The 21,700-nt window shown below is 33.9% G+C and overlaps 1 protein-coding gene across 4 annotated transcripts in view; it reads right to left on the bottom strand.

The window, feature by feature from the left end:
* Cfap47 (cilia and flagella associated protein 47) overlaps positions 1-21,700 on the bottom strand; it is a 234,556-nt gene that overhangs the window by 8,513 nt on the left and 204,343 nt on the right. For 3 of the 4 annotated variants that reach the window (XM_042269235.2, XM_042269236.2, XM_076562695.1), the window contains exons 59-63: positions 11,823-11,982; positions 10,264-10,358; positions 7,856-8,011; positions 6,293-6,464; positions 5,565-5,726 (exon numbers count right to left, since the gene is read on the bottom strand). In XM_042269235.2, coding sequence (XP_042125169.2) covers positions 5,565-5,726; positions 6,293-6,464; positions 7,856-8,011; positions 10,264-10,358; positions 11,823-11,982 — 745 coding nt within the window. Of the gene's footprint in view, positions 1-5,564; positions 5,727-6,292; positions 6,465-7,855; positions 8,012-10,263; positions 10,359-11,822; positions 11,983-21,700 lie in introns of those variants that run through there. The other variant, XM_076562696.1, reaches the window with a different exon arrangement.

Here is a 21,700-nt window from a genome sequence, read left to right as displayed (position 1 = left end):
GATTCACCTTCTTCTGTCTCCTAAGTGCTGGGATTAAAGGTATGTGCCACCTCTCCCAGCCTACAATGTATTATAACAGCAAAGAGTAAGGGAAAAACAATGTGCTGACATGAACTTCAATACTTGGATTTAGGGGAGCAGGAAAATGACATATAGTGAGTGACAATAGTGAGGAGTCCCTGACTACAGTACCAAAGCAACATGTATGTGTTTTCAAATTCCTCTCAAGGGATATTACTGCCATTGGATTTTGTCCAACTCTCATTTTCTTTTTCTTTTTTGGTTTTTTGAGACAGGGTTTCTCTGTGTAACAATCCTAGCTGTTTGAAACTAGCTGTGTAGACCAGGCTGGACTCAACCTCACAGAGATCCACTGCCTCTGCCTCTTGAGTGTTGTGATTACAGGTGTGCACCACTACCACTCGGCAACCAAATCTCATTTTCTTGCTCTCTGTTGGAAATGTCTTAATTATGTGACCCTTTTAAACTTGTAGAGTCTTAAATATGCCCACAATAGGATTATTGCTACCTAGTCCCAACCATCCCATTTTCACGCTGTGTGACTTCTGGGAGGCTGGTAAGTACTTTACTGACTTATTCCTTTGTTCAAGCACTTACAGAGAAGGCACAACTGATGAAACAAGATGAATATGCAGGATCTCTGTGTCAATGCTTACGAGATTTTTTTTGTATGTGTCCTGTAATCTTAAATATTAGGGAGGTTGATGCAAAAGGATTTACAAGATCAAAGCCTGATTACATAACTTAGCAAAACTATCTCAAAATATATTACAAAAGGATTTAGAGATATAATTCAGTAATAGAGTACTAGACTAGTATGTGTGAGGCTCTAGGTTTAAACTCTTATCAGTGAAAAACAAAACCCTGTTCTTGTATACATCACTCCTTAGTGATACTTATTTTGGCTACTTTCAACAATGCTAATGCTGGTTTTGTCTCAAAAAGAACAGAAGTGTTTAGTAGTTTTCTCAGAGATTTCGTATTTGAAATATACCTGAAATATGTACCATGTTTGTTATGCTACTACAATTTAGAATTGTCCAGATTGGAGGTTTGTAGGACATCAAACAGAAGTAAGGACATGAAAAAGTGTTTCCCTGTTGGGATGTGATCAGAAAGTAGTAGGCAGGAAGAAGCACCTTAATTACCAAGCACTGCCAAATCTGGTAATAGAAAATTCAATTTAAATTTCTGAATATAATGTGTGTATGTGTGTGTGTGTGTGTGTGTGTGTGTGTGTGTGTGTGTGTGTGTAGGTGCATGTGTATTTAGGTAAATTAGATACAGTGATAAAAGTTTTGTAGTGTCATTAAAATTAAATAATTTTGCACATTCTAAATATGTGGTAGGCATGTTGTACATATTTATTATTGTTGGTATTGTGGTTTTAGGAAATACTAGGGACTGAAGAGAATGTAGTGATCAAGAATAATCACTTAAGTGGGTGCATATTGTCATATATTTGACACAGTGCTAGTATTGATTGGAAATAAATTATTTTCACTCATAATAATACCATTCAACATATTAGAAACTGTATTTTAGGAGATTAGCCATTCTCATATATTTGTTACAAGAATGCAGAAGCCATTCTCCTTGGTAAAAATAACTGTACTCAGATAATTGAAATAGCTTCTCACATAAATAATGACTCTAGAAAAATGACACGCAGAGAGGAGATCTATAAGATTTTCAAAAGGGGAAACTGATACTAAACGTATTGATCTTTTCAGATATTTTAAAAAATATGTTTTGCTCCACATCTGGAGCATTTGAAAGCAATTTGTCTCTATCAGTAAGAAGTCTTTGATAGAAATGCTTAAAAAATATTTCATCAGACTTTCTTTACACATGACCATTTTGTAGTGTGTCTCACTATGTATCCCAGGCTCGCTATACATTCTCTATGTACTTTTTTCAGGATGACCTCAAACAGACCTCCAGTTTAGAAAATACTCTCATGGGATTTTGGATTTCTTAGTGATTCTATATAGTTCATTCAATATAAAGGAGTTCAAGAGCTCATTTCTTTTTCACAGTTTGAATGAATTTGTCAAATACAATTTGATGTACTGGAACTTCTGATAAACACATTCATCCCTAGGAAAATGCTTACTGAAATTCACTGAAGTAAATCTATTTCATATTACTCTTTTGCAAAACAGTTCTCTTAATCTTAATGCAAAATTACACATTAATGAGAGATGCAAACATATTCTAATTTTGAACAAAATGTCTAAAATAATGTCAGTAGTATTAACTAAAAATCTAGTCAGAAGTATTTGACTATAATTAAGCAGAAAATTTTCCCTTTTGGTTTCTTTCAAAAACCAGACTGCCACCTTTTTTCTTTTCCCACTATTAAGAGTCCACAATTGTGATAGAGATGGAATCATATGCCCTGTATTACATGGTAGTAGCCATAAAAGTAGGAGAAAGGAACTTCAAAGACATTCTAAAGATTAAGATACCAATAGGAATAAATTGAATGGCAACTTGAGCAAATTGCCTTTGTAACTGCCTCATTCTTCTCAAAAGGCCCACTGAAAGTAAAAATGTTACTCTTTAAAGGGAAACAAGGCAGTGAGAATTGAACTAATTTCTTTCTCTGAGAATATAAACTATCCATGAAATCTTGACCTTTTGTCATAGGAAAGTAGGTTAAAGTATACATATCTGAAAAAATTTAAAATAGTATAGTTAGAGTTGATTAAAATTAGGATCTTTCTCAAAACAATGTGAGAAGAAATAATAATGTACTTGATTTAGACTGGATATTCAGTAGAGGATATGATCTTGCTCTCTCTTTGTGACAGTAAACACTGTTCGTGGTTCCATCTCCAATTAATTAAGTGAAGAGAGTTCTAATTAAACTCAGACAATGTAGGCTAATGAAAATAAAATAATCATGATAAGATATTCATCTAGAATTTTCTTTTGTGTCATACAAAATTTTGAGGTTTATCTTGATTGTCTTTTAACTGATAATTGTATTATTTAATTACAACTGTCAACAGCAATCATAAGTGAGCTAATGAAGGAACTCGGGTTATTTTCCATTCAAATGATTTAGCTCATATTTTTCCATTAGAATAAGGGCAAAAGCTATCATTAAGTGGTTAATTAAGAATACAGTATAGGGCTGACAAAGTGTCTCAGTGGCTAAGTGTGCTTGCCACCAAGCCTAAAAGCCTGAGTTCAATCTTTTGAACTCACTTGACAGAAACAGAGAGACAAGCAGGTTATCTTCTGAGAGCCACATACATTCTGTGACACACAAGTATGCACACACACAAGCACACATACCTATACAAAATAAATAAATGCAAAAAATTAAAGGACAGAATACAATAACCTGATTTCTAGGAACTCTGTGAATTATTTATTTTCCAACAACTAAAATAAAGATAGTTGAAGTTCCTAGAATTTGAAAATTAGTTCTCATTCTCATGTTAAGAAGGAACCTATCTTTCATCTCTACAGTACTCACACATGGAACTTGTGATGTAAATCATTTAAAACACCTCTGTTGCAAAAGGTGATGAAGAAATCCCATGTGCTACATAGGTCATTTAATCACAGAGGAATATGAAAGAATACTGTCCCATGATACAGCTTTCTCAGTAAACAAGTATACTCTTAACACAAACTATCTACTAGAGAAATACAACGCCACTTTTTAGTCCTGATGGCAGAGAAACTATATTAAACCTGATCAAAAAGGAATATTTATGTTACTGGAATAGCAGTAATCATGGTTGTAACTATGCTTTACTGTATATAGTTCATAATGAGTGAGATTCTAAATATATTCCTGTAATAGTTTCATGCAATAAATAAGCATACACATCACTACATGGTTTTTAAAATCATAGCACTGGTCTTCTAATGTTTTTTTTTTTTGAAGTGTTGGAGAAGGAAGGTGTAAACAAGGTAGAGTGACACAGATACATGAAAATGCCATAATGAATCCCATTACTTTGGATAGTAACTTTAAAACAAAAAAGGGGTTCAGCATAATACTGAATATCTGTAATTCCAGCAATCAAGAGTCTAGGGATACAGATGACTGAAGTTCAAGGCCTACATAGTCATCACATAGCAAATTCTAGGCCAGCTAGGACTACATAGTAAGACCCCATCTCCAAATAAGCAAACAGAGTTTAAAATGATTATATTAGCATTGTTCTAGGGGGCAAAAAAGTAAGGGTTAGGTGAAAGTGTTTTTGAATCCTGTATTCATTTATACAGTAAATATCATAGCAGTTTAAAGGATTTTATGAAATCCCTGGGTAAAAATAGCAAATAATTATATAATCTAGTATTCTTTAGAAATTTAATAAGTACATCCACTTTCTTCTGTGCCTCCCATGGTTCTTCAAGGTAAAATCATATTTAGTAATCACCCTGGATATAGCTGATTAACTTTTGATTATTAATGAAACAAAAATACTTAGGAATGTTTTTTTCTTACAGAGTATATTTAGTAAAAATCCTCTATATGCCTGACAATGAGAGATTCTGAGTGGCTTTCCTTGTGGAATTTTGTTTAACAGTGATAGCATATATATATAACAGACATTACGTGGCACAAAACATAACAATCAATTTTCTGGAAGCTAAAGTGGAATAAAACATCTTGAAAGAGACTAGAGAAAAATGAAATATTACTATTAGGGGAACAAATCAAATATCAATCTCTTTCTCAGAAGCCACTGAAGTTAGACTAACATGTTAAAAGAAAAAGAACTCTGAACCATGAATTCTATGCTCAGCAAATTTACCCTTTGTTAATGAAGGAAAAAGAAAGATAATCTCATATTAAGCAAATCTATGAGAATGTTTCATCAGTGGGGCTATTCTTGAACTGCTACAGAATATACTTTGTGCAAAGATAAAGGAGACAGAAGTGGCTAATAACTTTAGGAAGAACTACAAGCAAGAAAATGGAGGGGGTGGAAATTAAGGCTAAACATAATAGCCTACCATCCTCATAAATAGTTCTTTAAAACTTCTTTGAAATTTATGTATTTTCAGTATAAACAGAGTGGCTGAAAGATATATAAGGGAAGCAGAAATTAAATAAAAGATAAATCTACGATTATATCTAGTAAATTCATGACTTCTATCAGTTGATAGAACTGGACTTGGCTATAGATTAGTAATACAGTACTTGTGAAGTTTGTGAAAAGCCCTGGGATCAATAAAAGAAGAACCACTAAACTGGAAGTAGGAGAAGCAAAAAGAGTAAGTACTATCATAAACCAATGGGCTCTATTAAATACTTGTAGAGCTTTGGCTTCTTCTATTTTGCTGGTTTTATATGTTATACATGAATATTTCATCCAAAAGTTACCAAAAAAGCATAAATAATTAAATTTATAAGGGATATTTTTTTCTGATTTCACAAGAATCATACAAAAAATCATTTACAAAGACTAGAGAAATCATCTATTGTCTGTCTTAAAATTTCATTATACATTTCTGAATTAATTATATTCATAAAATCAGTTACCTAAATCTTCTTGATATATAATAAATACCTTGTCTGACTTGTCAGTCTAAATTCTGTGACAGATGTCTTGAATAAACCAATTCCTTGGATATTAATTACATCCTCCACTTCAGGCTCAGTAGCAATCAACGTTATAGGAAATTTCCAGATTCCATCTGTTATGCACTCAACTTTCAATGTGATATGAGCCCTTGAACACACACACACACACAAACACATACACATTAAAAAAAAGATTAAAAAATACAACGGGAAGATAAGGAAAGAGATTAAATACATTAATTTAATATCTAAAGTAAAACTCAAAGTAACTCTTGAGCTCAGCAAAAAAGGGGAATATTTTATTTTTAAAATCTAGACTATTATTTCTATTTTAGGAATAATTTTGTAGTTAATAATTTACAGTATCATTGTCATTTGAGATAATGATTTTGTGGGTTTTCTTATCTACTCTGTAATTAGCTCCCAAAATACAGTAGTTGTTGCAAAACTTACTACAAGTTTTCTGTAACCAACAAAAAGTATTAGTGTACTTAGTAAGTTATAGGTACATTCTGGCAATGGGTCCAATAAACTATACATTTTTTCCCATTAGAATCCTTTTCAGAGCTTACTAGCTAAAAATGATATAGCTCCAAATGTTTTTGCATAGTATTAAAGAAATAATATAATCCAAATATTGAGAGATAGAAAAAAATAACATATTGAAATAAAAACCATAATAATACTATATTTAAAAAAGAATGAATTATATACCGGACTGGTTTTCTTGGTGTAAATATCAGATTGAAAATCAATGAAATTAATTCATGTTTTACATTAAAATGTTTTCTGTACAAATATAAAGTTACAGAAGAGCTCAGGTTAGTCTTCAAATCATCGGATTCAAATTCTATTTCATACTCAAATTCACGTCTTCTAGGAGGTACTAGAAAAATTAAATTGAAAACAAAAGCATGTATCAGTTTAGCTCATTACACATAAACTGAACATTAATTTATCTAAACAGGTTTTTAGAAGAGAAAATGGAAATTTTATCTAGCTTTATTTTCATAATGTTTACTATAAAACCAGAGATATAATACTATGAGTTATTTTGAGAAAATGAAATACATGAATAAATATTAAAATATAGAGTAGAATTCTCAATATCTTTAATTCTTTACAATTTAGGCTTATGGAATAAGAAAAACTAAACAAAAATTGATAGTCAACACTAATTATGAAAAAGAAATACTTTTTTACATGGGTGATATCTGATAAATATATGCAGATTTAATTTTTAATTAATTTTGTCCCTGTTGATTATGTATTTTGCTGTGATTACAACTTGTTATACAAGGTCAGGTGTGGAATCATTTTGGCTTCAGAGTTTGGATTTTGAAATCTAGAATGCTCTATTCATAACATATATCCAATTATTTTAATTTGTATAGAAAATATAAAATACAAATGAAATTTGTGAAGTAAAATTTGCCATTTAGAAAATGATTTAAGTAGTACATTTGATTTGTGTCAATTTTCTTTTTTTTTTTTTCCTTTTGGTTTTTCGAGATAGGGTTTCTTTGTGTAGTTTTGGTGCCTGTCCTGGATTTCACTCTGTAGACCAGGCTGGCCTTGAACTCACAGAGATCTGCCTGGCTCTGCCTTCTGAGCGCTGGGTTTGAAGGCACACGCGGCAAAGATTTATTTATTTATATCAATGCTCTGATTGTATGTATACCTGAATGCTAGTAGAGTATATCAGATCCCATTAATGGTTGTAAGCCACCATGGGGCTGCTGGGAATTGAACTCAGCACCTCTGGAAGAGCAGCCAGTTCTCTTAACTACTGAGACATCTCTCTAGCTCCCTCTATTTCTTAAAGTAAGAAACACTCATTCAATTTTTTTTTTATAAATGCAATATGGCTTTAGCAACAATTGTTGAATTTAGAAGGGACTCAATGTTTAGCTCAGTGGCAGGGTATTTGCATAACATGTATGAAACCCTGGGTTATATGCTCAAAATGACACATACACAAAACCAGGAAAACAGAGAAAGATGTAGAAGTTGAGTTCAAGAGGAACTTACTGAAGTTGAGAGATTTACCATTCATGTCATATAAATCAATGTAGTAACCATAACTACTATTACTACTGAGCTAACTGCGATGTAAAAACAACAAATTTAAAAGCGTTCTTGAGTACTTAAATGTTATATGGGAAATGAAAAGTAAATAGATCTTAATTATGAAGCAATCAGCAACTTAAATTTTAAAGTAAATGAATTTTATTTTACTATAGTTAATTACTATAGCCATGATTATAATTCTCTTACCATCAACATCTTCATAAATACTGTTCAATGAATTTCTTTTTGGATACACTACAAATTCTATCAAGTCATGTGATGGACGTGGGCCAAAAAAACTACCAATCATTGTCACTTCCACTTTCTCTTCTATCCGTTTGTTGGCCTGACACTTTATGACAACTGTAGGAGAAATTTTTTTAGTTAATTCAACTGTTAGGTAACATTATTATTATTGAGATAAAACAAACTTATGAAAATAAAACTTCACTGAACATAATTTAAGTTGGTACTGCATATGGCACATATACTCATGTAATATATATATATATATTATGTTATTATATATAAATATCAACATTAAAAATACATAAAAATAGTATCTGTTGGCCGGGCGGTGGTGGCGCACGCCTTTAATCCCAGCACTCGGGAGGCAGAGCCAGGCGGATCTCTGTGAGTTCGAGGCCAGCCTGGGCTACCAAGTGAGCTCCAGGAAAGGCGCAAAGCTACACAGAGAAACCCTGTCTCGAAAAACCAAAAAAAAAAAAAAAAAAAATAGTATCTGTCAAATATTTTCCACAAATGTACTGTCATACTTCTACTACACACAGATTATACACTGAATATAAGTGAAAAACTGAATTCTGTATTCTAAAATGTTTGAAGAATATTATGGTATTTTTTTAGTTCAACAGTCATAGGCTCTTATGACATACCAAATTAACTGATATTCTCTGACACGATATTCATTATATTGTATTGGTATTACAAAGTTAATTTTATATTTTATAGTTATATATTTATAAATTATATATATATATATTACAAATAGTATATGAAATAAAAATAACTACAAAATCAGAGCTAAACTAACAGAGTGACATAGTTTGGGAAAATGTACAAATTTTTCTGGTTATAATTAAGTTCAACCTTAAGGTATTAAGTCTGAAGATAATGGGATCCATTTACCATTGATGTCATGTCACTGGCCTTCACTAACAAGTCTTTCAGAAAGTAATGCTCTATTCATCACAATGGATTAATTTCTTATTCTGTTATAATGTAACAGGTGGTGGAAATATTTTCTAATTATCTGCCCCTATAGACAGTAAGTAGATAAGTCACAAAGTAAATTGGTAGCTAATGGAACAACAAAATTCTCCTGGGTTTTCAAATAATCTGAATGTTACATAAAAAAGGAATAACAGGTTTTGACAGTGGTATAGTTGAACAGAAAACAGTAGGGTTATCTCTGGTATGTTCTCAAGAAAAGAATGTAAAGCTGTAAAGCAGACTGTCTACAACACAATATATGTGCATAAAATTTTACTCACTTGCTTCTCAAAAGGATTCCTATAAAAATTAACTACCATCATAATTTTAAACTTGTAGTACAACAATTTAATACCAAGTACCTAATTTACTTCAGAATACATTATTAGTATCTTGTCTTAATCTGATATACACTAGTTACAAAATTCATAATTAATTTTAAAAAGCCAAGTAATTACCAAAAGATCCTGAGTCATACAAAAACTATGTGGAGTATATTTGATTTTCTTCGTAGGAAGTAAATGAGAAAGTACTCACAGGCTTTTAAAAAGTATTTCTGTTTAGCAGGTTTAATCATGAAAAAACAAAACTATATATAGTAGGCAGAACCAAGCAGCAGCATTATCAGAATGCCAACAGTTTAATATCTAGTTTTACTATAGGACATTGGTCAGTTAATAGTGTATTATACATTTTAAACAATGTAGCACTATGGAAAAGACATACTTAACACAAAAGACATTTTATCATGTCTCTAAAACATTTTGAAAATAATTTAGTATATTTCAAATGACTTATGTAAGTCATGATAAACTTAAGAACAAAACTACAGGTTACATTCACCTGTGAATGCCAAAGGTACTTCTATACATGTGGACTTTTTTCTCTAGTTAAAAGAAGGACGTACTTAATCTTCATTTTTCTTTGTAACAAGTGCTAGCATATTTAGGGAAGTGCTCTGGTAAAAGCAAAATTTACCACTTTTCAAAGTGAGATGATGTAATCTAAGTTCAGTAGAGTCTAATCATTTTTCACTTTATTATTTGTTTTCTTTCCTTGCTTGAGATGAAACCCAGACCCTTCATGTGCTAAGCAAGCAAAGCACTCTACCACTGAACTATATTTTCAACCCAGAAGTCTAATTTTTTCTTTTGCAATAATTGCTATGGAGAATGAGAGAGAGGACTTTCAAGCCTTTGAAAAGCTCCACCAGAATTTCTTATGACACACAATTTACCAGACCTACTAGTGAGAAAGGAAATGTTGCAGCATTCTCACCAATAGGGGTTGCATCTGAATAAAGAAGAGATGGGGTTACAAAATGGTTAGGGTCTCTTGGTGGTCTGTGCTTTTTTTTTCTCTCCTGAGTAAAATATACTTACTTGGAGGATTTTTAGGGGGTAGTGCCTGTGGAAGTCCAATGATAGGGTACATCCAGTGTATTGCTTGAATTTCCCCACAGTTTACTCCCATATATCTATTTAGAAATTAAAACATGGAGATTTAACACAAAATAGAAATATTGCCAACATAAATGTAGAAAGTAATAATTATATATACACACATTTAAATTTCATACTGTTACTGAAATATGCTTTTTTATGCTTTATATATAATTATTACATACATATACATAGCTATGTAACTGCAATTAATGAAAAAGTGGCCATAAATATGAAAGAGAGCAAGGTGGGGTACATAGGAGGGTTTGGAGTGATAAAAGTATATTATAATCTCAAAATAAATGGCTATATTCTTTATTAATCTGAAGTTATTTTAGTAAACCCTTTGCAATTATATTTAGGAAGACAACTGTACAGAAAACATTTTCTTAAGCTGTTGATGCTATAAACATGTACAAGGAAGTTTTAGAAAATTATTACAAAGTAAATCATCATGAGATGTAAGTTAAAATACAGGAGCTTCAGTTATCTACCTTTCAAGAGTACATTTGTATATATTGTTGTAACTAAATTGTGACTGACAGGTTAATTATGTAGAAAAAAATCAGAAAATCAAAAATGCTATTAATTGCAGGACTTCAAAAAGGGATGAAAACTTCAATTTTAAGGTGATATCAGTTAAAATTAGAGCATACATCTCATCTACTATTAGAGAAAAGGTTTAGAAAAATTGGCTGATTATTTCTGAAGATGGAATTTTCTTGCAAAATAAAATATTAAATACTGAGTAGTTGTACATATGACTTAACTGTCTCCTAGGGCACCACACTCAAAAGGGCTCTGTGCTTCTAACTACAACTATCCTACAATTCTCAATAACTTTTAAAACAAGATTCTTTTCTCTGTAATTTTTTACTGGGACACTACGTGTGTGTGTGTGTGTGTGTGTGTGTGTGTGTGTGTGTGTGTGTGTGTTTATAATTAAGAAATGGTGAAATGCTTGATAGAATGGATAAATAATTGAGCCACAGTAAAAATATGTGGAGAAGAAATATGTGAATATATGATAAACTAAGATTTCTAATTTAATTAGGGTTTCTAGATTAGCCAACTATAAGAGCAGCGGAAAAATTTAAATTTTGTACTCTTACTGAAGTATGCTTAACTTTAAGCTAAGCAAAGAGCCTCAGTCACTTTCATTCTAGCAATGCTATAGAAATGATACACCGTGGTTAGAGCAGTGCTTCATCACTTGGTGAGTGCCAGTTCATTTCGCTCAGACAAGCTGCTGATGCAGGTTTTCTTCAAGTTATTATTTCTTGTTTTAGCAACCAGTCACTATTTTCCCTTTGTACATATCTTGTCCACTACTATGAACTTCAACAAACATATTTTATATTTCTGGACATATGAGTTACAGTAGTTCAGATCATATAAAATACTGAGCTTTATGTTGAATATGTAGCACACATAAAGGAAACCTAGCACATCAGGTTCAATTAAAACAAACTATTTTCTTTCTACATCATAATTGTTACCTCTTAGTTTCTGTACTTAGTTCATCAAAATTATCAATAGTCCAATTTTCTTTGTTTGCTCTCTTCATCTTAACAATCACCATTGTTTTGTATAATGTCATAGTGGCAGGTATAAATAACACCGGGATATCTAAATGTCCATTAGGAGGCATCACAATTCCTGTAAAACACACAAGAACAATTTCAAATGTTTTAACATGCTTGCTCAGCTCTGTTCATTACTGTTCTATTCACAATAGCCAGAAATGGAAACAACTGAAATGTCCTTCAACTGCTGAATGGATAATAAGAATGTACATATACACGATGGATGGAATTCTATTTACCTGAAAAGGTAAATGAAATCATGAAATTTATAGTTAAGCTAATGGAACTGGAAAATATACTGAATGAGGATACCCAGGACCAGAAAGACAAATGCCATCTGTTCTTTCTTATTTTACACCATGATTTTAATAGTAGAAAGTAATATTCTAATTATTTTACTGGCCATTAGAATTTCAAAGTTCTTTCTAAACAAACAAAAAAAAAACCACATTCTGTTAAATTATAAATGCTTTACTATTTTTCTGCTAAATTTACTGAACCTTATTCAAAGACACATATTATCCCGAGGTAAGAAATTTCTCCTGAAGAAGCTTTGAACTTGAGAATTGTTAAAATCGATGGCTAAGGTTATCTAGAGTGATAAAAGAAGCAGAAAACTCATGAAATTTGCTAACTCTTACCTCCCACGGACTAGGAAGTGTGGCAGTTTATAGTAGAAAAGGCTACAGCACTGTTTGTTGTGCGCTTAAAAACTAAGTATGTTCAGATCTTTGCTTGGTGCCTTCATGTTGCCAGCAGTAAAATCTTTTCATTCACAAGGAAATCCAAACATTATTTAATAAAAATACTCAATTTATGAGAGTCAGAAGCCATAAAAACTTCTAAAGCATTATATTTTCAGATTAACTAGAAAAGTTTGAACTTTACTAAGGACCACCTAAAATTCATGCTACACATGGATCTTGTGGAACCCCAACTCAAGGGAAAGTGCCTGTTCAAGTAGAAATTACGGCAAAAGAAACACAGTATCATAAGACGAAAGTTTGAAAACTAATCATTCAACCTGTTGAACAAAATGAAGAGATTGGTGGAATGGTGATACAGCCTTCAGGCCATGGTAACAATGCACTTAGTTGTTAGAATATCTACAGACTTATGCACTCTAAACAATTTCCATCATATAAAACTGGTAAGAATCAAAGCCCTTTTGATCCAGATAATAATACTAAAACTGTTAAAACCATTAAGAATAAAAAGAGAAAATGAGTCCACCTAAAAATAGTCCAACTCAAAACCCTTAGATCATTTTAATTATTAGTTGCATCCATACAGAAAATGTTCTAAGGCCAAATACTATGATTAATAGTTAATATTTAATATTGTTTTTGTCCTATGTCTGAGCTAAGTACTAATTGTGTAATCTCTTATTGTCAGAAATCAATAATTATGTGCTGTTATTGATCATTTTAGAAATGTGATAATTGAAACAATTTGGCTAAAAGTTTTTTACCCAAAACTCCTTTGAAAACTTGTACAGTTTACTAAGGGGTATCTTACCTTCTTTTCTCCTATGTGAGCTCTCTATTTGTAATAGCCCATTGCAGTATGAACAGATTTAATTAGAGTGAAAACTTTCTCCAAAAAATATCAAATTTGTACAATATGAATATCATTAAACTTTGTATACAGAGTTCTTGGTGAGAACATTTAAGGTGTTTGATCACTGTAATTATTTTCTTTTATCATTTTCATTTGGGCTCTCAAACATTCTTAGAATGGTAAGAAATTTTTCTATTACTACTTTATGTCTATGAAGCCCTTTCTAATGTAAGAAAAGAATAATCTAAATGAGTGTATACCAAGAAGGTCATAAGTGCAAATCCCATGAAATTTGTATACATTTATAGAAATATTAGTCTTCCTTTTAATTACTTGTTTCTTCGTATTTGAATATTTTATCTATTTCTAATTTATTCTAATATAAACAATGAAGAATATATTTGATGTAGAATATTATCTTTAGGTATGCTACTTTTGTTTATGTTACATTTCTTTAACTCTGTGAAGCTATGTTACTATGCCTGTCTAATCCACCTCATAGTCTAATAAAGAGCTGAATGGGCAATAGCAAGGCAGGAGAAAGGATAGGTGGGGCTGGCTGGCAGAAAGAATAAATAGGAGGAGAAATCTGGGAAGAGAGGAAGACAGTAGGGGCCAGCCACCCAGCCATACAACCAGCCATGGAGTAAGAAGGAAAGGAAAGGTATACAGGAATAGAGAGGCAAAAGGTAGATGAGATAATTTAAGTTAAGGAAAGTTGGCTAGAAACAAGCCAAGCTAAGACTGGGTATTTATCCATAATATTAAGACTCCACATATGATTTATTTGGGAGCTGGGTGTCGGGTCCCCAAAAGAGCAAAAACAACAAACAACACATATTCAAGGATACTGATATTTATATAGAGATATTTATTTAAAAACTATTTATTTCAAATGACTTAGAAATGACTGGTAAAACTAAATAATCTTTAATATTTGTAGAACTTCTTGGCACTAGGAAGTAGGAATGAAGCTTCCAGGATGACACTAGCTGCTTTCTCCATGTCCTATGACTTAAGTATATGATGTCGTCAGCAATAGGATCTAACCATCAAGTTCTAAAGAATAACAAGGATCAATGGAAATAACCTGTAATGTATGTGGGGTGTTTTATGGGACCCTGCTGGCTAACAACTCAAAAGGATGGATTCATTACTGGCATTGGGATTTATTTTTTAATTTATTTATTGTACTTGGTGCTTTGCCGCCAAACAGCACCATGACAGGTTTGCTGCATGATCACACACACATTCACATGCACACACGCGCGCGCGCGCACACACACACACACACACACACACACACACAAACACACATGATAGCCCACACTCGTAGGATGTGACAACACATACTGTGCTTGTGAGGATAGTAAAGATGTAGGTTTTGCTCTTTCCATAGGAGGATAACTTAACCAAAAAAAAGGAGCAGGTCAGTGGTGGGACACATGGGTTCAGAGCTCAAAACAGTAGGATAAGAATGAGATCAGAGATCAGTCATGTTTTACACTGTTCACGGCTATCCCTTAATAAAAGCTCCACTGAAAGCTAAAGGAAGATGGTCATGGCCCACCACAGCACCTAGACCCTCCAGGGACAGCTGTGATTGGGTCACCATCTCTGGAGACAACCAGCTGTAACAATGGCAGCTCCTTTATACAACGTTCACCTGGAATAAAAGCCATGGGTCAGCAGGATGATGGTATTGATGTTAGTAAAACCTGGCATCTGAACATCTGAGAGGAGACTGGCTTTGTGATTAAGTAACAAACCCAGCAACCAACAACTTGAGAAAGTTTCCTGCTAACCACAGTAAGCACTGATTTCTTTTCCTAACAGGTCCCTATTAGGTGCTGGCTGTGATAACTGAACATCAGAAGACTAGGAAGGGTTACAAACATTGTACATATTTATCTACAGTAATAAAAAAATATAGTCAAAAGGAAGACAAGGAAAGACCACATCATTGGGCACAAACAGAAATCTATACTCGAGCCTTGGTGAGACGGGTCCCCAGTGTCTCTCCTAAGTACTTTCTGTAGGTCAGAATGGTCAGATTTTGGTCCTGAAGGGGTATCCACTGCTCTGGATGAACTTCCATGCATAGACTCCAGCACTCCTTTGGCAATACACAACAACACTATCTACATTGCCTACCAGTATAGGAGTTTGGCGAGTGTGTGTGAGTGTGTGTGTGTATGTGTGTGTGTGTGCGCGCACATCTGTCTGTATATTTATATTTAATAGTATTTAGTCAGGAATAGTCAGGTTGATCCTCAGACAAACCTGTGGTGATATATTGTGTAACTTAATCTTTGCTTGAAGATCAGAGAACAGAACAAGCCACTACATTAAACATAGATGTCAGGCAGTGGTGGCACACACCTTAAATCTCAGTACTTGGAAGTCACACGCCTTTAATCCTAACACTAAGAAAGAAGTAATATGGCTGGACAGAGAAAGGTATATAAGGCACAAAGAGACAGGAACTAAAAGCTTTTCGGCTGAAGAGTTTTCGGCTGAGGACTAAGAGGTGTTCAGTCAGAGGATTCATGGAGTTAGTGAGGTGAGACGTGGCAGTGGCTTGTTCCTTTGTCTCTCTGATCTTTCAGCATTTACCCCAATATCTGGCTCCAGGTGTTTTTATTAGAAGATCATTTTAGAAATTCGTGTTACACTTACCAATTATACTTAGGTCAGGGCAAATGAAATCCAGCAGACCTTAGATCAACACAGCAAAAGACTGCAGGGAGTTCACTGGCCTTGGCAATCACTATTATCACCTTGAAACTGTTCTACTTATTTCAAGTTCAACATGATTTATTTAGTTTTACAAATTTCAAAAGACACTAGGTTCAACTTATGTGCTCTCCCCCTTAGCACCACAAGTCCCAGTTCAGGACCTGGCTCACTAGGATATAGGGAAAGGACCACAGAGCTACATGCATGAGGGATGTGCTACCAGATTGCAGCTCTCTACTCATTACCTACAACTCTGAATCTGGTTCCTTGTCATTATGTTAAAAGAGCACCAAGATTAGTGTACTGGGACCAGCATCCCAGATTGCCCAGTGGACCGCTCTTTTCCTTTTGTTCCAACAATGGGCCCAGCAATGAATTTCTTATTCCTCTACTCATTTTGTTTGAGTTGGGGTCTTATTGTGTAAAGCCCAGACTGGCCTACACCTCAAGCCTTCCTAGTTACAGGCATGTCCCACTACATCTAGCCATAGGTCTGGTGCTTACAAATTATTTCTAACTTAGTATGTTAATGAATATCCCTAAGATCCTTTAAAGAACAAAACAAACTAACAAACCCACGGAAGGATCTTGAAGCCAGCTTCTGGCTCATGTAGTTCTCCCGTAGGGTCACCTGTGAACCCCACCATCAATGTCTCCCAGGTCCTGGATAGGTACCCTCAATCACTGCCAAGTTTGTCCTCACAATGCTGACTCTTCTTGCAACGTCCTGTCAACCTCATCAGGTCCCTGAAAATCTTGGTGAACTAGGGCCAGGAGGTGGATGGCACCGGGATTTTTATTTGATAACTGGGAAAGAGATTGTATCCTGCTCCCCAATACTAGCAACTTTATTTAAACTGTGTGTGTGTGTGTGTGTGTGTGTGTGTGTGTGTGTGTGTGTGTGTGTGTGTGTGTACTTTAGGAAGCATAGGGTTTCCATATGTCATTTTAAAGGATACTTCCTCCTCTATACTGTCTTCGCATCTTGCACCCCACTTAACTCCCCTGTTTCATTATCCCAGTTTCTGCCTTCTCATCACCTAAGTTCTATTCACAGTCCCGTGAAATCTATTCCCTATAGGCAGCGCCTTTCCAGCTTCCCAATTTTTATGAGTACTTTGATTTAAACACAGAAATCTGAAGGTTCAAGTCTATTATCCACATATAATACAAAACATGCAACAGCTGTCTTTCCTTGTTCTATCCAGCTCTGAGCTTTGTGAATGGCTGTGCCTGGTGAAAGAACAGAAATCCTGTAAGATAGGCTTTTGTGAAATGTATTTATCATTTTCCTTCTGTGAGATAACAAAAAAGACCAAAAAATAAATACAGCCCCTTTGTAAAATTGCATTTTGATTATCCACAGAACTGATAGAACTTCTTTTGTCTCCTTATTTCCTACATACTTGTGGAGACAAGACAATTTATATCCATTTGATCTTACTTTTAGACCTAAAATTATATAGGCTGTCAGCAAAAAAAAAACAAAACAAAAAATCAATCCAATTATATCTGACAGATTCATGTTGATTTTTGTTTTAAATTCTTCTTATACACTACATTCTGTATCTCCCACAGTTTTTACTTTAAATGTTTCAAGTGCTAGAATATTTTAATTTTCTTCTAAGACTGAATATAATTTCTTCTATGCATAAGAAGCCTGAAGTCACCTTTTTTTTTCCAATCAAAAGCAAGCACTGTAAGAAACCTAATGTTTATTAAGTATAAAACAGGAATTCTGTTGTCAAGAAGGAACCAGACATTATGATAGACAGCTCAGAAGAATGGTTGTCAACCTATGGGCTCTGACCCATTTGGGGATTGCATATCAGATATCCTGCATATCAGATATTTACATTATAATTCATAACAGTAGCACAATTACAGTTATGAAGTAGCAAGGAAAATAATTTTATGGTTGGGGCCACCACAATATGAGGAACTGTATTAAAGGGTTGCAGCATTAGGAAGGTTGAAAACCACTGGGTTAGAGATATTTTAACTTATAAGAACCTTAAAACTAAAATGAAAAGGATACTACAAAATTACATTAAATTTCCCCTCAAATAATTCAACTATCCTTCAGCTGCCACTGTTATTATCTCTCTAAATGTCCTCTTTTTTAACTCATGAAACCTTCACCCAGATACCAAGTGACCTTCAGTATTTTTGCTCTGATTTCGTCCTAATCATCTTAATGTAGATAAATCCTCAATTTTACACACTTTAAAATTTAATGTGTACATGTATGTATGTGTATTTATATATATAGAAATATCTGTGTATATGCACACTGTAGAGTAGAGGACAAAAGGTAGGGTCTTGGGCATGCTAAGCAAGTATTCTATCCCTGAACTGTAACTGCATTTTCTTGAATTTTTGCTGTTGCTACATTTCAGTGTTGCTAAGCAGAAGCCAGAAGTACCAAATGACATGTTTTGAAAATTGGAAAAATTAAGAGGTCTAGAGTATAACCTCTTGTCTGTAGTTATATTAATTGATGACAGAATATATACTGCTGCAACCTTGCTAGCAAACAATGTGTCTAGAACTAGTTATCAACTCCTGAAAATCTTTTATTAAAAAGGAACATTCTCGGAAACATATTTTTCTTAAATGGTGATTATAATACTAACATTTTGTTTGAGTGGTCCCAAATTTTTAAAACAGTTTTTGAGATTAGATTATAACTACAACATTTCTCCCTTCCCTTTCCTCCCTCTATGTTCTCCCATATACTCCTCTTGTAAACATGCCAGCCAATGTGGACTGGGAAAAGCCCATTCGGTCTTAAGCCATCACAAAAAAACTATAGGCAACTAAAGAATGCTGACAGTGGGAGGAATAATCCTCGGTTATCCAATACCTAATGGTTGTGGTGATATTCTATTTGTGCTGAAATGTGGTGATATTTTATTTGTTTGTTTATTTATGAAAAAATAAAGTTTGCCTGGAGATCAGAGGGCATAGCCAGGCATAAACAAAAGTCACGCAATGGAAGTACATGCCCTTAATCTGATCACATGGCAGGCAGAGTCTCTGTGTGTTCAAGGACACAGCCATGCCTGGTGACACATGCCTTTAATCTTAGTACCAACCATAGAGACCTGGAGGTCTGTATAGACAGGCAGTGATGAGGAAGTGAGGTGGCTGGGCTAAGAACCATAAAGGCACAGGTTAGACAGGAAGAGGCTTTCTCTATGGAAGCTATGGCAGCATGGTGAGCTAAGGTTAGCTGGTGGCTCTCACTATTTCTCTGATTTCTACAGCTTTCACCCTTGTATTTGGCTCTGTGTTTCTTATTCAGTAAGACTGTTTAGAAATTCTTCTACAAATGGTCAGCCCTGTAAACATACACATGAGTAACCTAATACAAAGTAAACTGGAACCCAATTTTAAAATATATTTTAGCACGTTTATATTATGAGATATGCTTGTTTCACTTTTTAAAGCCATATTAGTAATGTGGCCTTTACTTGTTGATGAAATTGATATTCACTGATAAGAAATTATTGACACAATATTTTAGTATGGTGGTTATTTCTTTATTTTAGAGATTAATAACTGAGTTGTTGATTTGAAATCTATTAAATTTGAAAATGCATAAGTTTGACTACTTTCTATTAATTATACCAGGAATCACAAAATTAGAATATCAATGATAATAACAACAGTAACCACAAATAGAAATAAGAAACCAAAGTAACCTAAAATTTGGATGTATTATGTTTGATGACACAGCTTTGTTTCAGAGCACGTGCTTAGTACTAAGTGAGATCTGGGTTCAGTCCTCACCAACTGAAACAACGAACCAGTCAAACAACCGACTACCTTTGTACTTGGACAGACTCCTTTGAGACACAGCATTTTTGTCTGCAGGTCTATCGTCTAGACTAATACAAAACAGAACATTGCCTTCATCATGACTTAGCATATCTGTAGCCTAAATGATACTGACAATGTATTTCCTATTGTGTTAGTTTGGATTGGTTTTCATTATTTGTGGCAGAATCTAATGTAGCTCAAAAGTGCCAAGGATTTATAGTGTTCTGAAAGAAATTATTGTGAGGAATAATTATAGAAATTATTTTATCTATATCTTTTAGACACATATAGACTAGAATTTTTGGAAAAGAGAGATTTAGACTGAGTTGGTGAATACTATAAATGTTTTCACAGAATAAAACAGACAATTAACATTTAAGGAACATAAATTATTCATATCAGCTGTCATTCGACCTCCATTTAATATCTAGGGCTGAGCTGAATTCTAAGGAATGCATAGCGACCTGAAATTAGAGCTGCAAGTTTAGACCTTCTCTGCCAAATCAGCTCCTGTGAGAGGAACACTGACATAGGTTGAAAACCGTGTCTGCTTCTAGATGAAAATTCACATCAAATTAGAAGAAAGAGAGAGAGGAAAGAAGAGAAATCATGGGAAACCCTGACATAAAGAAACATTCGGGTTTTTTTTTAGGTCAGTAATTCCCCAAACACTTCAAAAACATACTGTTTAGCTAGGACTTATTAATTTTCTTTACATATTGTCATAATATTGTCCAAGAGGTGAAGGGGCAGGACAACAAAAACTAATGATATATAAAAAGGATATAAGAAACCTTGCTATTTGATATGCTCATTAAAAACAATATTAAGAAAAAGTATTGTGAATGGTGGTCTCCTTTAGGAGGACAAATCACAGAAGCTGTAGATTATTAAATGACAGTCACAGGGCCAATGATTGGCTACTTCCATCCAAGTTGTTTGTCAGGGAGGCACCTGGGGTTCCTTAAACAATAAAGGCAATTGTCACTGATACTAGATGTCTACCAGATCTAGGTGTTATCCTATTTTTGAAGACATTCACATACTTTGTTTCAGGATATAGAGAATTCAAGCTGAAACTAGGCTTCACGCTTTCTGCATTCTGGGTAGTCCTCATAGTACTGGAAGGTGTTTTATATGCTATCAGAGGGAACTGAGATCAGTAGTCTTACTCAGTTATGGACTCTGTATGCAACAGTCCTTACTGGCTAGGCAAGATGAACTCAGTGGTATACCAGGGGAAAGTCTTTTGGGTGCAAGAGATGCTTTTTTACTGAATTTGATGCCTGCTCCACAGAGAACAGTCATATCTGGAATGTGGTCAAAGATCAATCAGTGGTGAGGTCATGGGATCTAATGGGAGAAGACAAGCTGTTGCTTTGAAAAATGGACATGATGACTCTAACAAATTGCCTATTAAGTAACTATGTGCCCATAGAATAGTGCTGCTGTGAGCTTTGGTCAGAAAAAGCTTCTTTTAGCAGTGGTCAGAAGTGAATGGAGACACTCAAAATTGGTCAAAATACTGAGAATAAATGAGTATTGAATACTTAACCATAAATGGGACATATCACCTCCTCAAACACTCCAAAAACATTATAAAAGAAGTAGGAAAAAGAATGTGAGAGCTGGAGGAAGAAGGGGAGACTTAAGGCACCTGACTCCTG

Source organism: Peromyscus maniculatus, chromosome X, assembly GCF_049852395.1.
Source record: "Peromyscus maniculatus bairdii isolate BWxNUB_F1_BW_parent chromosome X, HU_Pman_BW_mat_3.1, whole genome shotgun sequence".
NCBI lineage: Eukaryota > Metazoa > Chordata > Mammalia > Rodentia > Cricetidae > Peromyscus > Peromyscus maniculatus.
Note: the sequence above shows the minus strand (reverse complement) of the source record. Positions and strands in the feature narration are given on the sequence as shown.